Genomic DNA, 16,591 nt, shown 5'->3' on the forward strand with positions numbered 1-16,591 from the left:
TTGCTCTCTACCATTTATTGCACTTGTAATCAACTGGTACTTGGCAATTTACTACAATCTGTGGAGTTTTATGAATGTGAAAATACCATGGCTTTGGGGGTGGAGGTTTTTTTTTTTTTGTATTTTCAGAGATAACTCTTTTTAAAAATGCCACCAACTTCCCACTTGGTTTCTTACAGGCATCCAATTGGGATTATGGGAGGAGGGCCGGTGCTGGCGGAAGTACACGCTGCTGTGGATGAGGAGTGGGGGCTGGGCTGGGCTCCGGTAATTGCCTCATTACTGGCCAATGAGAGCAGAAGTTAGCATGTGCTGATTTTACCCCACATTTCCCAGGTGCTGAGAAAGGAGTGTGAACTGATTGTGCTACTATATCCTGTCCTAGTAAATCCCGGGGCCCATGAAGCACAAAGGCAGTGGGCTCAGAAAAGCGGGGGGGGGGGGGGGCAGATCCGGGCCCAAGAGGAGCATGCTGCTTCCTGAGTCCTGCACTTGAAGCTCCCCTCCTCTTTCTCCCCTGTCTCCCCCCCCCCCACTCCCAGCCTTCAGCGGGTGGCAGACCTGGTAAATTCTCCTCATTCATGTATTGCCTTCCTGTTTTTCCGGAATGGTTTAGTCCCAAAGGTTTGCCTTTCAAGATGCTCAGAGTTTCTAGCAGAGCTTAAAAGTGAATAGGAACGTCGAGGGAGGATGAAAACAAAAAATCAACCATCGCTAAATATATACTTATTGGATCCAATCTGATCAGACAGAAGCATGGAAGAGGAAGGAGGCAGTGGAGGCAGGTGATACAAAGAGCCTGTCAAGGAAAACCAAGAAGGAGCACACAGAGACCAAAGGCAGAGCTTGTTACTAGCAGAGCTGCACAGACTTTTATTAAATACAAACAATGGCAAACACAGCAGGCTCCCAGAGGCTGGAGCTTCCTGAGCTAAGTCCAAAAGTCTGTGGGCGATTCTCTTAAGGATATTTTCAGCAGTACCTGCCGCATTAAATTTTTTCTTTGTCTCCATTTCTATGAAATAATTCTATATTTAAAGGAATATTTTCCCCACCTTGTTCTCTGCTTGGTAACGAAAATGGCTTGCTTTGGCTGTGCCTCACTGGAAGCAGTGCAGTCCTTGTCCTTGCAGGAACCCATGAGGACCCGGTTGATGCTCCTGGGCTCCTGCCTGTTCCACTTCCAACATGAAATGGGAGAAAGTCATGCCACATTCTTAGGACATAGATCCAAACATTTTAAGGATGAGCCAAGGACAATCAGGGTTCAAAGATGGAAGGAATAATTGAATAATTAAAAGAAACAGCTATTTCAAAGCAACCACTGCTCTAGACGAGGCCAGGTCTCAGTCCTACTACAGGTGCTGCAAAAAAAGGTAAAATTATAAAAACCATCTTAGCTAAACTGAGCTAAATAAAGACTAGTGAGACCAACCTTCTTCCAAAGTCTTACCAAGGGAAACCCCAGGCAAAACCTATATAAAATAGTTAGCACTGTACAGCTGAAACACAGACTGGCCTGGAGCATAAATTTAAAATTCAGGAACAAAATCAAAATCACAGAATGCAACTTATAAAGCAACTTATTAGTATGTGCACACATACATACATACATATATATATATATTTATTTATATACATATATTTGTTATTAAAGAAAAGTTTCCAAGGAGAAGAGGGGTGTGTGAAGCCGTAAGTATACGCATTGTAGAAGCTGGGTGAAGAAGCGTCATTGGCTAGAGAGGGTCATGTGATGCAGAATGATGGGTGATTGGCAGAAATTAGAGTGCGCCCATTCCAGTGACCTCAGATGTCAGCCTAGAATAAATAATTGTAAAAAATAAATGGGAGGAAAAGTGGGGAATCGCTTACAGTTTATGACAAACATAGACATCGAGGACTTCGTGCCATACTCCTGAGGTCCCCTGTTCACATAAATTCAAACATGGAAAAGAGCTTGCTAATGATTCTGACAAACTAATTTACATTCATGTTGCCTGCAATAGCATGGATTTTGTCACACTCATCCTTTTCTCTTAAAAAATAGCATCTGATCTAATTTAAACACAACTACAGTTAGTATATATAAAAGAAGAGAAAAAGAAGAAAGTTATAGCAAATGAAACATTGCTGTATGGAGGGCTCACCTTCAGCGCACCAGCCAGCCACGCCCTTTCCCAGGATACTCCACTGCTGCCCCCTGCTCCTGAGTTGCTCAGCAACCCTGACCCAAGAGGAGACAGGTCAACTCTCCTCACCCAAGTGACATTTGATTGTTTACAAGAGTACATATGTTTCTTGTGGTGAAATTGGTTTCAATTTGCCTGGTAGGGTAGTGAGCAGGCAGGCATGTATGGCATCTTTATAAATGACTTGGATGGAGGAATTGAGGGGATTCTCAGCAAATTTGCAGATGACACCAACCCTGGGAGGGGAGGCCAATGCTGCAGAAGATAGAATTGGGATTCAATATGACCTTAACAGATTGGAGAAATAAGTCCAAACTAAGAAAGCAGAACGTGTGAAAAGGATCTAGGGGTCCTGGTGGACCACAAGCTTAACATGAGTCAACAGTGTGATGCAGAAGCAAAAAGAGCTAATGCTATTCTTGGCTGCATCAACCGAAGTATAGTTTCTCAATCAAGGAAAGTAATAGTCCCACTCTATTCTGCCACATCAGACCACGCCTGGAATACTGTGTCCAATTCTGGGCACCACAATTTAAGAAGGATGTTGACAAGCTGGAACGTGTGCAGATGAGGGCAAACAAGATGATCAGGGTCTGGAAACTAAGCCTTACGAGGAGCCCTTGAAGGAGCTGGGTATGTTTAGCCTGGAAAAGAGGAGACTGAGAGGAGATAGGATAGCCATCTTCAAAAATCTCAAAGGCTGCCTGTCACATGGAAGGAGCCAGCTTGTTTTCTCTTGCTCCAGAAGGTACAACTCAGAGCTTCAAGTTATAAGAAAGGAGATTCTGAGTAAACTTCAGGAATAACTTTCTGATGGAAACAGCTGTTCAACATTGTAATAAACTCCCTCAGAAGATGGTGGACTCAACTTCACTGGAAGCTTTTAAGCAGAGGAGGAATGTATGATCTAGCTGAGATTCCTGCTTTGCAGGGGGTTGGAAAAGATGACCATCAGGGTCCCTTCCAACTTTATGATCTTTCCTGTGCAGCTGTGCCACCCACACATTTCTTCTCCCTGTTTCATCCATACCAGTTTGGCCGCTATTAAAACACATCCTATTTTTTCAAATAGCAGATAGGATAATTTTTAAAAGTCTGATTAAGATGGAATGACCAACCTATTATCATTCTCCTTATTTGCCCTTATTCAGAAAAGTGCCTGATAAGATAAAAAACAACCACAGGAAATGCAAATGCAACTCACTTTTTAGGATCAAAACAAGCAATAATATTGCAAAATAAATTATGCATATCTTTGGGTGGGATTCACCTAATGAATCCTTTCAGCATAAGCCCAGTGAAAGAACTTCTACTTGTGCAATGGGGCTTCCCCCTGCACCCCCCAAATTGGCTTGGGAGTTAGGAAACCTCAGAACAGCATGCAGGAGAAGAAAAGGTGGGGTTGTTCCTTCTGGCAAGCAGAAATGCTTTTCCAGACGGAAGAACTGCGACATTGAATTACACCCTTTGAATGAGTCAAGAGAGATTCTGACATAGCCAAACTAATCTCTAAGTTATGAACAGAGGTATCTGTACTGAGAAAATAGTTGGATTTTTTTTTATCGTTTACAGCTAACATTACCAGATTACAGTAATAGAATAAGGGGAACAGTCAACTTAATTGTTCACTGATTTCCCCAAAACTAGATTGATGGATGATCTCACTTCTTACTGCCATGTAGAGCAAAGAGTACATCTTGGCATCAGAGACGTTTGTATTGTGGTCCAATTGGCCACTTCATTTATATCTTGGGTTATGAAAGTGGGGTGAGGGAGGTACTTAAGAAACCTTCGTTAGCAGCTCTCACCTGGCATTGATGAGGTACTGAGCAAGGCTGATGTTAGCTGGGGTTCCTGTGATGGTAATTTGGCGTTCTGATGAACCTTCTGTGGCATTGGCGATTTTGATCTGTGCTCCAGACATCTGTCTAATTTCATTGATTTTGGTCCCTTGGCGTCCGATTATGCAGCCTATTAGCTAGAAAAAAAGGCACAAGGGCATTTCTTAATTTGGTCCACTGGTGTTAAAGATTGTGAGTAGTATTGTAGGGCTTGTGAGATGTCAGGGCACATGTTTCTGTTTTGAGTACTCTGGAAATGTAATATTCAAAAGAGCGCTGCTATATCACTCTCCTGCTGAACTGTGCTTGTGTCTTGGCCATCTCATCCAAACTGTTCAGGATATAAACAGTCGCCACCAGGCCTGTCTATGACCTGCATGGCAATTTTCTTGCCACAAATCATGGCTAATGAAATGGCTGGGGAGACTTTAGAGGCTGCATCCTCTCCCCAGCCCCAGCCCCTCCAGCTCCCTGCATGTTGTGGTGGCAGATGGTGTGAAAAGAGAGATGTGGTGGACCCAGTCAGCTCCATGTCCCCTTCTCCATATACTATAAGATGGTGTTGGTGGCAGTGCCTTGAACAAGGGCCGAAAGGGCTCTCTGTCCTTTCTCTCTCCAAGAGGGCTGTGAGCTGCAGGTGTGGTGTTCTTCCTCAGCCTCAGCCCTTCTGCCATTTCTATCCTCCCAGAATGGAGCAAGGGCTTGTGCACTGAGCACCAGGGGAAAGGAAGGGGCACAGAAAGGTCTGCGATTGGCCAGGTCAACACACGGCCTGTTGCCCCCCTTCCATAGCAGCAGAGCTAGATGGGGGGGGCATAAGCAGGGATGAGAAGGTAATTGATTTTCCATGCCCACTCACTCATTAGCTCCTCCAATCAAAGCCACTAAGAACGAATCTTCAGTAATACCAGTAGCTGTCAGTGAACTAAAGTGAGCATGCAAACCTTCTCAGCACAGCCATGACTTCAACATTTCAAGTGTGAAAAAGAAGCAGAGAAGAGGCAGCTGGAAACCAAAACACCAAGGCAAAATCTTAAGAATGGGCAAACAAGCTCAAGCAAAAGACGCTGCCAAACAGGTTACCCTTCTGAGCAAAAAGAACCACCATCAAAATAAAAGTAGTCTTCAAACACGAGTGTTAATTGAAATGTATTTCAGCTATAAACTCAGGAATTTTAACCCCCAGGTGTTCAGAAAGATGAACTGGAGCTGTGACCACAATGGGGCACTCAGCCACACCTGGGTTGCTGTTTCTGTGAGCACCTTTGTCGCTTTTAATGTTAGGCCTCCAAAATCTATCTTGGTGTTTCCTGTCCACAGTATTTTTGAATTTACTTACTGCTAAATTTACACCTGTGGGACGTGGATGGCGCTGTGGGTTAAACCACAGAACCTAGGGCTTGCCGATCAGAAGGTCAGCGGTTTGAATCCCCGCAACAGGGTGAGCTCCTGTTGCTCGGTCCCAGCTCCTGCCCATCTAGCAGTTCGAAAGCGCATCAAAGTGCAAGTAGATAAATAGGTACCGCTCCGACGGGAAGGTAAACAATGTTTCCGTGCGCTGCTCATGCTGGCCACATGACCCGGAAGCTGTACGCCGGCTCCCTCTGCCAGTAAAGCGAGATGAGCGCCACAACCCCCAGGGTCGTCCACGACTGGACCTAACGGTCAGGGGTCCCTTTACCTTTACTAAATTTACACCTAAGTAGGTCTGCTAAATGCTGCTGCTCATTTTTGACTGTACTTTGGGAAATCTGTGAGCAAAATTCCTACGAGGACCACCCCTCTTGTAAAAACAGACAATTTTTACATTGCTGTGACCTGCCCTGGGACCGTGGTGAAGGAGCAGGTAAGAAATGAATCCAGCAAACAAAAACAAAGAATATATGATAAAGTAAATCTAATCAAGTAGCTGCCTTGAATATCAATGGAACTGAAATTGTCATACAACACGACAGCTTTGTCTATCCCTATACCCAGTGCAATATACCACATTCCACATGATTCAAGCAGAGCTGAATGTTTTGAAGCTGAATCTCTTTCATCTCTCACCCTCTGCCATCCAATGCTGCAGAGTTGGAGTGTCCACATTTTCAGTTGCCTTGAGACATAAAGGTCTGCTGGACTCCAAGATACACCCTGTTTCTGGAGGAACGAAGCAGCTGTCTATATCATGACAACTTGCAGTGTTGCTTCTATGTGTGCAAAGTGTTGCCTGCAAGAGCCTGTTTGTGATTTCCCCAATAGTACCAGATTTTGATTTTCTTCTATTACAAGTGCAATGTAATTTTAAAAAAAGCTTTTTGTAGTGATCTAGCTCAAAGGCAGGGCCAACTATCTCTCAAACTCATCACAGAGCATCCTAAGAAACTAGAGCCAGAGAGCAAGAATTTAACCTAACCTGGCAATGTATCTGGAGAATGGGTCATAAATCTAAATAATATACAAATAAATCCAACAATGTTTTTACAAACAGCAACTGAATATGGGTGTAAAAAAAGCTGGTGTAAGTTTAGGCTGCATTATGAAAAATAATGGTTCCACTTGGTTCTGCACTTGTCAGACACCATCAGAACTACAGAGCATGACAGCTTAACAAGGATGTAGAAAAATTGGTTCCAAAGATGGCAATGAAGATGCAGGGATATGGACAGCAAATTCTATGGGGAAAGGTGGAAGGAGCTGGGCATTTGTGACATGAATAAAAAGGTGAGAAGGGACATGAAAGCACACTTCAAATACCCAAAGGGGCTGTCACACAGAGGAGGGCATTGACTTGGTTTCTTCTGCCTAGGAGGGCAAAGCTAGATCTAATGGGCTTCTAGCACAGAAGATTAGGATTCTGTGCAACCTTAGGAGTAACGTCTTATTGGTAAGGACCACTTGACAATGGAACCAATTGCTGGCATGTGCATGTGTGTGTGTGTGTGTGCTAGAGGTCTTCATACAGAGGTTTGACCGTAATCTGTTGGGAGTACACCACATCTGGATTTTCTGATTCAAGTGGAAGCTTGGTCCACGGGCCCCTCTCCAACTCTACTATTCTATGGTTCTATGAACCATGTAAGAATATAGAAAGATGTCCAAGCTTGTGCCCTATCAACCAGAAAACAAGATATTTGGGGAGAAATCTAACAGAATCCACAATGACAGGACCTCAGAAGCAAATGGCAAAGAGAATATTCTCTCTTTCATACTCCAAAAAGGAACTGCTTCCATAACTCTATGGATGCATTTCTATGGAATCTTATTGAGGAACAGGTTACAGTGAACATGGCTTGCATATTGAAAATAATGCACATTCATGCCTATATCTGTCCAGAGCATGAAGTCACAGTATACTCAATGGGTAACACTCATAAGCACCCTGGTTTTCATCTGTGAAGTGTTGGAGAATATGCTATAAGAGGAGCTGTAATCAGAACATATAACACAAGCCATTCTGGAAAGAGCCAACTGTATATTGCTGTCTATATAATTTAGCTTAGTAGAAAGAAAAATAGGTCTTTTAAATGGTAGATTTCCTGAAGAATTGTTCTGTAGGATCAGAGCAGGCGCGTAGCTAACCGCTGGGCTGCCGGGGGCGGCAAGCCCAGCGGCACCCATGGGGGCGGGGCGCCGCTCCGTGCGCATGACGTCATGACGCATGCGCACGGAACAACGCCTCCGCGCGGGCCAGTTGGCCTGCCCCTCTCCCGCTGCGCTCCGTGAGCGGAGCCGTCCCGGGGAAAGGAGAGGGGTTGGGCCAGCTGGCCTGCCCCTGTCCTTTCCCCCAGGCTCCGCTCCCTGAGCCCAGCGGGCAGGGAGCAGAGCGGCGCCGCGTGGGAGTGGTGGGAGGGGAAGCCGCCTGCCACCCCACACGCCGCCGCTCGCTCTGTCGCCCCGGGAGCAGCAGCACCGCACACACTGTGTGCTGCTGCTCCCACGGCGATGGAGCGAGCGGCGGCGCATGGGGATGACACGCGGCGGCCCCTCCCACCACTCCCCACGCACCACCGGTCACCCCGGGAGGAGCAGCGCCGCACGGACGGGGCGCTCGCTCGGCCAAGCGAGCACCCTGTCCATGCAGCGCTGCTGCTCCCGGGGTGACGGAGGGAGCGGCGGCCCGTGGGAGTGGTGGGAGGGGCCGCCGCCCGCCACCCCATGCGCCGCCGCCCACTCCGTCGCCCCGGGAGCTGCTGCTCCCACGGCGACGGAGCGAGCGGTGGCGACACGCGGCGGCCCCTCCCACCACTCCCCACACACCACCGGTCACCCCGGGAGGAGCAGCGCCGCTGCTCCCGGGCGGCGCATGGGAGCGGTGGGAGGGGCCGCCGGCCACCACCCCACGCACCACCGCTCGCTCCGTCGCCCCAGGAGCAGCAGCACTGCACACACTGTGCGCTGCTGCTCCCACGGCGACGGAGCGAGCGGCGGCGCGCGGGGATGACAAGCCGCGGCCCCCCCCATGCACCACCGGTCACCCCGGGAGGAGCAGCGCCGCACCCCGTCTGTGCAGCGCCGCTGCGCCCGGGGTGACGGAGGGAGCGGCGGCGCGTGGGAGTGGCGGGAGGGGCCGCCGCTGGTCACCCCACCCGCCGCCGCTCACCCTGTCACTGGGGGCGTACCACCCCCACCGCCCCTCCCCAGCGACGCCCCTGGATCAGAGGCAGATAATTTATAATGGGCCAGGGAGTCAGACTGGGTTACAGTTTCAGAAGAAACTCCTAGTCCTAGAGAGAACATCCCATTCATTGTTGTCGAGGATAACACCACTTTAAGACACCAGAATTAATAATGATTTGCTGTTCAAAAAGCCAAAAGTCCTTGTCTCATTCAAATATACTATGCTGGCCTCTAAATTTCAGGTTGCATGCCAAGCTCAAAAATCAATGGTATAGGCAACTAAACTAAACTAAACTAAACTAAACTAAACTAAACTAAACTGAAACAGAAACACTCAAGTCAGAATTCCTCCATCACCTTTTCCTCCTCAGCCACATTATTTGTTCACCTTCAGATGCAGGTATGCATTTTTAGAAACCTGCTTAAATATTTTTGTTAAGGTTTTATTGAACGTGGAACAGAAGAGTGTTGATGTAATTGTGAAAGACAGTGTCCCTGCACATACAGTAATTGAAACCAGAGCTCAGTTTGCTTTCATTTGCATAATGGATAAACAGTGCAAACCATCTACAGTGGTACCTCGGGTTAAGAACTTAATTTGTTCTGGAGGTCCGTTCTTAACCTGAAACTGTTCTTAACCTGAGGTGCCACTTTAGCTAATGGGGCCTCCCGCTGCCGCTGCCGCCCTTTTTCTGTTCTCATCCTGAAGCAAAGTTTTTCACCCGAGGTACTATTTCTGGGTTAGCTGAGTCTGTAACCTGAACCTGAGGTACCACTGTATACATGAGGTTTTAATGGTGGATGTTGGGTCATGCTGCCTCTGTAGGGGAGGACTGTCATGGCTTGCCCCGGGGAATGAATGAACAAACCTGGGAAAGAGTTTTGGTCGCCTACATTCAGGGAAGATGAATTCAAACAAATTAAATATAACTGAGATTAATTTTCAAGAGTACTGTATGTTCATGCCAAAATTTGCATGCTCAATGGGGGAGAATTAATGTTTGTTGCTAAGCAAATTGCCCCCACAAATTAAAAGCATACCAGAAACAATTATGTCTTTCAATTCAACCAACACTAACACCACATTTTGGCTCTAGAAATTTCATAAGAAAAGTACAAAGAAGGGGAGACTCTGAAGGACCTATGCCTGTTTAAAGTAGGAACTTTTAAATCTTTGCATGGTCCTCTAATGAGCCAGGATAAATTGATAGGAAGCTCACAATTGCAAATAAGATAGAGCTACCTTCTACCTTGGTTATTATAACATTTATATTGCACCTTTTCTCCAAGTCAATAGATACAAAACCACAATTTCATGGAGCTGGAAACGCATCTTCAGAAACTTCAGTCAGACCCTTTTCACTGTCTTTTTCTAAAACATACCCCACCATGGTTTTTGTTTTGCTTAGCTCTCAGCTGTTTCCAGACCTGGGGTCTCCAATGTGGTGCATATGGCGGGGGCACTGTACCCTCAGAAACCACCAAGGTCCATAGTCCCTCCAGATAGATAGATAGATAGCTTGTTATGGGGGGTGTACTTCCCCCCCTCTGTGTTTTATTTGGGTTTTTTTTAAAGGTGGATGTATTTTGTCTGCTTGGGACAGGGGGCTATTATAACTCTTTTTTCTTCTGTGAAATTAGTGTTTTGTGGTGCTCACGGCAGTTTTTTAGATTTTCAAATGTGCTGCTGCCCTGGGTCGAAAATGTTTGGGAACTCCTGTTCTAAACCATACTCATAAAGTGTGAAATGAGCACAGCTGGAGTGGACTGGGAGAGAGGTCAATTTACATTTCTGTGCTCTGAAATAAGTCACAATAAATATATAGCCAGCAAGAAAACCATTCTAAACTGCATGAAATGTAGAATTTCTGCAGGGGCTATTTGAAAAGGAGTACTATATGTGTTCTGTTCTGTTTCTCATAAACTGTCAAACTGGTTTTTAAAAATGTGGGAGGAATTACTTGCTTTTTATCTAGAAACAAATGGGATACTTACACGAACAACAAGTCAACGAAGCACAACCTTTCCTGTTAGAATACAGTACCCAGATAATAACAAACGGAGCCACGATCCCTCCCACTTCCCACTTCCCTCCCACCGTTTTCCAGCTCAGCTCAAATTGCACTGCTTTGATTACCTCTCGGCACAGAGGTCAGGATCAGAATGGGCAAGAAAAACAACTCCCTTTTCACCCCATAAGGCAACTTGTGAAACTACTGAGGCAGCACCTGCCTGCAGCTGGCAAACCTCTAATGCTGTAGCACTAGAAAGGGTCGGAAAAATGGTGTCGTTCTCTAGAGATGTCAGGCCCATTTCCTAAGGACTAGACTACTGAAGAAAGGTTGCCAAGGCAATCCCCCCCTCCCCAAATCTTTATCCCACCCCTTTCAGTTTAGTAACTGTACTTTGATAAAAGGCTTTGAAATGATATGCCTGGAATTAATGCATGGGCTTTGCTAAATGTCCTAGATGTCATTTGTAGAGAAACATGTTTTAAAAATGGTATGGAGAGAGAGCATTGAGATGCGATACTCACATCATTGGGAATGGTGAGTTCATGAGTACTGGCCGGGGGACTGGCATCCAAACCTGAGCATATGCAAGGGAAAATGGTTATAGCTTGAAGAGACAGCGCTGCACAGCGTCTGGTATTTCACCAAAATAGCAGACCTTGTGAATTTCTCAGACTGCACCAGGGCCAGAGGGTAAGGAAGGAACATGTTTTGGCAAAGGAACAAGGAAAGCACTTACTAATACTACTAACCCAGAGCAGCTCCTGGAATCAATTCTTTCTTCACCTGCCTATTTGGTTCTAATACAAATCATTACAGACTCCATAGGTGCCACATCCTCACCTCACCTTGCTTCTGTTTCAGGATCAAAGATAAAACCATTCCTTAACAGTTGGCTCAAAAAATTGCTGTTAATCAATAGAGCAAAAATACAGCCAGGGCCTTGGTGGTACCTTGGGGTTAGTTAGTGTTGGGGAGAACACGTCCAGGCCACAGTGCAATGTCTGCTACAGAAGTCCATTTTGTGAAGCACATTGTATTCAGTCTCTCCACCCAGACTTTTTTGGTTGCCAAACATAAACAAATTGGTTCCCACATTGCTACTCACTTTGCATTATGCTGATGCCCATGACAAGTATGGAACATATCTTTACACCAAACCCAATATAAGGATAGAGTTTCACTGCAAATGTACTCCAGAGGTAAGTGGTGTGAAGGTCAAAGATATAACCTGGGGGGGGGGGAGTGAAATTTCCTGTCATATTGACAGTTACGAGCAAGTAAGACTGTCAGAAGAGCCTGCTGGATCAGGCCAATGACCCATCTAGTCCAGCACCCTGTTCTTACAGTGGCCAACCAGGTGCCCATTATGGAGAACCAGTGAGCAGGGTTCCAGAACAAGAGCCCTCTCCCCTCCTGTGGTTTCCAGCAAATGGTATTCAGAAGCGCATTGTTCCTCCCAGCTGTAATAGCCTATATTGTTTCAATTTCTCGTCAAAAGTCCAAGGTCCATCATCATCAATTCCACAGTAGATGAACGCTTTAGCCTGATGATGGCATCTATCAGGTTTAAGCAGTACAAACAGGAAAGAATTTTTGAGCTGACAACATGACCATTCACTGAACCAGGGAGTGTTCATCAATTGGTGCAGTTCAGGCAACACAGCCAGCGACATTCTGGCTTACCCAGACTGTGCAAAGGTGTTGACTGTCCAGCTTTGCTCCCCACCCCCGGTCCAAAGCTAAAGTTTGTCTTAGCTTATCATCAGACCCTGGGATTGTGGTCAAGCTCTTTCCCACTCTAGCTACTGTATTTTGACACATCTATTAGTCTTTATTATTGCATTTATTTCTTGCAGGAATAGGTCGCGAGACAGAGATTTCTGCTTTGAAATCTATGACTAAAATATATATTGATCTGCTCCTTCAATTTATACACTGTCATCTCAAAAAACAGTCTACCTAACCTTATATGTAATGCTCTATATATTGAATAAGTTGTGCCCAATTTGAAACCACAGTATCCTTTTTTTTAGAAAAGTCAAAGAACTGTGAAAACTTTCACAAAGTAACTTGCTACATCTCAAATTGCCCCATATGCAAAGCTGCCTCTCACTCACAGAACAGCTGTTTTCCACCTCACACTAGAGCAAGAAAAGTGAAACTAAATCCAGATGTGTTGTTCCCCTTGCACGATCTGCAGCACAAGTGAGTGCGTGAGAAGCGCTATAAAGCCTGGTGTGAATTCTTGGTCTTTTGAGCAAGTATTTGCAGAACAATGCTAGCCAATGTTTTCCTTTCACTCAATGTTCTTAGTATCCAACCCAATGACTTGAAGAATGAAAACATGTTCCTGACCACCTCAATCACAATGATTCACTCTTTATACACTGCATTTCCAGTGCCAAATTTATGCAATTTCAATACCATGTTGAAAAAGCAAGGACTGTATAATTCATTTCTCCCAAAAGAAGATTGATATTTGCCTGCAGAAATATGATTTTCCATGGGTAACAGTTTTCACATAACTATTCTGAACCTGTAGTCAGCCCACCAGATGTTGCCAGGCTCCCAACTCCCATTGGCCTGAGTCCGCAGGGACAATGGTCAGAGAAGAGGGAGTTCCACAACATCTGCAAGGCCAGATATCCCATTCTTGCTCCAGATATTCATTGAAAGAATAAGTGTAAATTTAGAGACTATCTATGCTTTCCCAGCACTGAAGCCTGTGCTCATGCAGTGTTAGATCAGGGGCAAATCTTAGATCTTCTCCATGTAATGCTCACAGATAATTACTCAATTCTTACATTTTATTTTGCTGTTTTTGAAAATAAGCAAGGAAAATTACATGTGAATATTTGCCATCGTTAATTTTAACCAGATGTGACATTTATTGCCTGAATGCAATTAGCACGTACATTTTAAATAAGTGAACAGCAGACATGGGGAAACTTGAGCAGGCATAGGACTGTGAGGAAGGAAGAACCTCTGTCCCTGCCATGCCCACTCCCCACCCCTCCCAGCCTCACCTTCCCGAAGCTGCTCTTTGCCTTTCAAGGGAAGCCTCTGACAGCACCTATGACAGCTTCCCTTGAAATGCAAGAAGCAACAACTTTGGAGAGGTGCTTTTTCTTGGGATCATGGTAGGGGAAGAAAGTCAAACTCTTCCTCCCAGGCTCCATGGTCTCAAGGCATCCCAGGCTTCCTCATGTCTGCATCTCACGTAACAACATCCGGGCACACTCCCGGTGACTAGCTTACAGCACAGATTGCTCAACAATAGTCCCAAAACCAGGTTCAGGGCCCAGATGGGAAAAAAACAACAGGGAAACAGCAGCATTTGGCTACCTCTGGAGCTGAGACGCCATTTTTAAAAGTAAACTAAATCCCAACTCATATTGGAAACCATATTCACCTGCAATGCTATTCTTGATCAGAATCACTCTCTAACACAAGTTGTGCTACAAAACATGAAAGTATTCATACGGCATGAAAGTATTCATAAGCATGAAAGTGATCCAGATTGAACAGACTGTACCATGTCCCACGACCCCAATCTGACATGGACAGCTGCTGTTAACAATGGAATAAATCCTTTTCACAGGTCTAAATCTATTTTGGTCTCATTTAACGATGGAAGGATATTAAGAGTAATAACAACAATGACGACGACAACAGTATAGTATTTACACATACTTCTTATAGCAAGGGGTGGGGGACCATCTGCTCACAAGCTACCTTTGGCCCACCAGGCCTCCCCACTTGGCCCATGAGGGCATTTCGGGGAAGCCACGCCCAGCTGTCGTACGTGACATCAGTTGTGGGGCAAGTCAGGGCGAGTTTTCAAAGGAATGATTGGGAGCTTCAAATGGGTTCTTTGCTGGAGGGCAGCCTGCCTCGCTCTGTTCCGTGGAAAACGGCTTCTCCCTCCCACTGCTGCTCTTTGAACCCACTCCTCACAACTCAAGAAGCCTTTGACCTCTGACAATGGGGGTGGAAAGGAGAAGCACTGTGGGAGCGGGGCTTGCAAAGCCCTTTTCCGATCCTCTCCAACATTGGGCTGGGGGGGGGGAAGTGCTGGAAGAATTACAAAGCTATTTCCTGTGTGACATCAGAGGCTGAAAGGGGGAGTGTGGGAAAGGTTTTGCAAGCCTTCCCACACTCCCCCTTTCACCCTGTGCCTTGCAACTCCAAATGATGGGGGTGATTCCTGGCTCCCCTTTCAAAAGGAAGTGAGAAAAAGAAGTTTGCATTTTCAAATGCAGGATTCCTTCTCTAGCTTCCTGCAGAAGGTGGGGGAGACAAAAGCTGCTTTCCTTCTGGCATTCCTCAAGGACAGGTTTTTGTTTTTTACTCCTCTCAGTGGCAACAGACCCTTGGGAGCCCCACCAGGGATTTTCCTGCTTGAAATGCAATTACAGCACCAGATTGGCAAAGTAGGTTTCAGGGCTACTGTGCCTTTAATTAGAACATTACCTCTAGGGGCTTTTACTACTGTTTATTGTTCAGTATGAATTGCATTTAAAAAATTGCCTCTTACAGTATTTGCTCCTTAATTAATTAGCTTCTGCTCCCTGCGGTGCAGGGTGAGGGTCTCAGTTATTTAAGGTGCCAGAAGACATTTTTGCTGCAAACGCTGATGTAGCTACTAGTTTGGAAATTGCTTACTTATTTGCTGCCCCAGATCACCTTTTAAAAAGAGAAGAGGAGAAAAGTGAGAGATGAGGGGAAAGTGAAGGTGCTGGTGGCAGACAGTGGGGAGAACTTGGAAGGTGGTGATCAAGCCGGCTGACCATCAACTTTGCCCTTGTTTTCCAAGGTGTCACTCAGGATGGAAGTGGGGAATCATTCACACATGATTGATTGTGGAATCTTGGATTTCACATTTCTGGGGGTCAGAGGCACATGATTATTTTTTTTAAGCAAGGGCTTAAAAAAAGCCCATTAAGCAAGGGCACACCTAAAATTGCTCACTGGGTCCTAGCCTTTGTTTCAGAAAGGTCTTTTGTGTCTTAAGAAGCTTAGCAAAATAAGAGATTATGTTGCTGGTGTCTGTTAGATACTGTTCCACTCTTAGCACTCCTGAGGGCCTGTTTCCCTGAATTCACCTGGCTACATAAAATGATAGTTCAAAAGACTGGATGAGCACTGTACCTCATTCCCACCAGGATGAATCCCATGGTGAACATTGTTGGTTAATATTAAGCATTAACCCTTCCCCACCTCCCAGTTCTCAGGGTAGCCTCCAGCCTGAGGAGCATTGTCATCCAGCCCAGTTGAGATGTTCAGAGGCTTCTTTTCTGAGTTGGGATGGCTCTGGCTGGTTGATGATCTCCGGCGGGCTAGGGACAAAGGTAAGAGCTGTTTCCTACTTCTGCTGGATTTCTCAGCGGCCTTTGACACCATCAACCACAACATCCTTCTGGAATGTCTAGAGGGGCTGGGAGCTGGGGCACCGTCATGCAGAGGTTCCGCTCCTTCCTCCTAGGCAGTTTCCAGATAGTGGTGTTGGGGGATGAGTGTTCAGACCCCTGGGCTCTCACTTGTGGGGTGCCTCAGGGTTCCATCCTCTCCCCCATGTTTTTCAACATCTACATGAAGCTGCTGGGAGAGATCATCAGGGAGTTTGGGCTGGGTGTTCATCAATATGTGGATGATACCCAGCTCTACCTCTCTTTTAAATCAGAACCACTGAAGGCAGTGAAGGTCCTGTGTGAGTGCCTGGAGGCGGTTGGAGGATGGATGACAGCTAACAGATTGAGGTTGAATCCTGACAGAAGTACTGTTTGGGGGGGTGACGGGGGCAGGCAGGTGTGGTCCTGGTCCTGAATGGGGTAACTGTGCCTCTGAAGCACTGACAGCTGTCCATGGAGGCGCAGGTCAATTCTGTGTCTAGGGCAGCTGTCTACCAGCTCCATCTGGTACACAGGCTGAGAACCTACCTGCC

At 46.0% G+C, this 16,591-nt stretch overlaps 1 protein-coding gene across 19 annotated transcripts in view; it reads right to left on the bottom strand.

Moving 5' to 3' along the window:
* Window positions 1–1,129: 1,129 nt before the first annotated feature.
* Window positions 1,130–16,591, bottom strand: part of PCBP3 (poly(rC) binding protein 3) — a 39,211-nt gene continuing 23,749 nt past the window's right edge. For 18 of the 19 annotated variants that reach the window (XM_033172209.1, XM_033172201.1, XM_033172192.1 and 15 more), the window contains 3 exons: window positions 11,169–11,221; window positions 3,998–4,167; window positions 1,130–1,818 (listed from right to left, as the gene is read on the bottom strand). In XM_033172209.1, the coding sequence (XP_033028100.1) occupies window positions 1,782–1,818; window positions 3,998–4,167; window positions 11,169–11,221 (260 nt within the window). In that variant the 3' untranslated portion in view covers window positions 1,130–1,781. Of the gene's footprint in view, window positions 1,819–3,997; window positions 4,168–11,168; window positions 11,222–16,591 lie in introns of those variants that run through there. The other variant, XM_033172217.1, reaches the window with a different exon arrangement.

This window comes from Lacerta agilis, chromosome 1 (assembly GCF_009819535.1).
Source record: "Lacerta agilis isolate rLacAgi1 chromosome 1, rLacAgi1.pri, whole genome shotgun sequence".
Classification (NCBI taxonomy): domain Eukaryota; kingdom Metazoa; phylum Chordata; class Lepidosauria; order Squamata; family Lacertidae; genus Lacerta; species Lacerta agilis.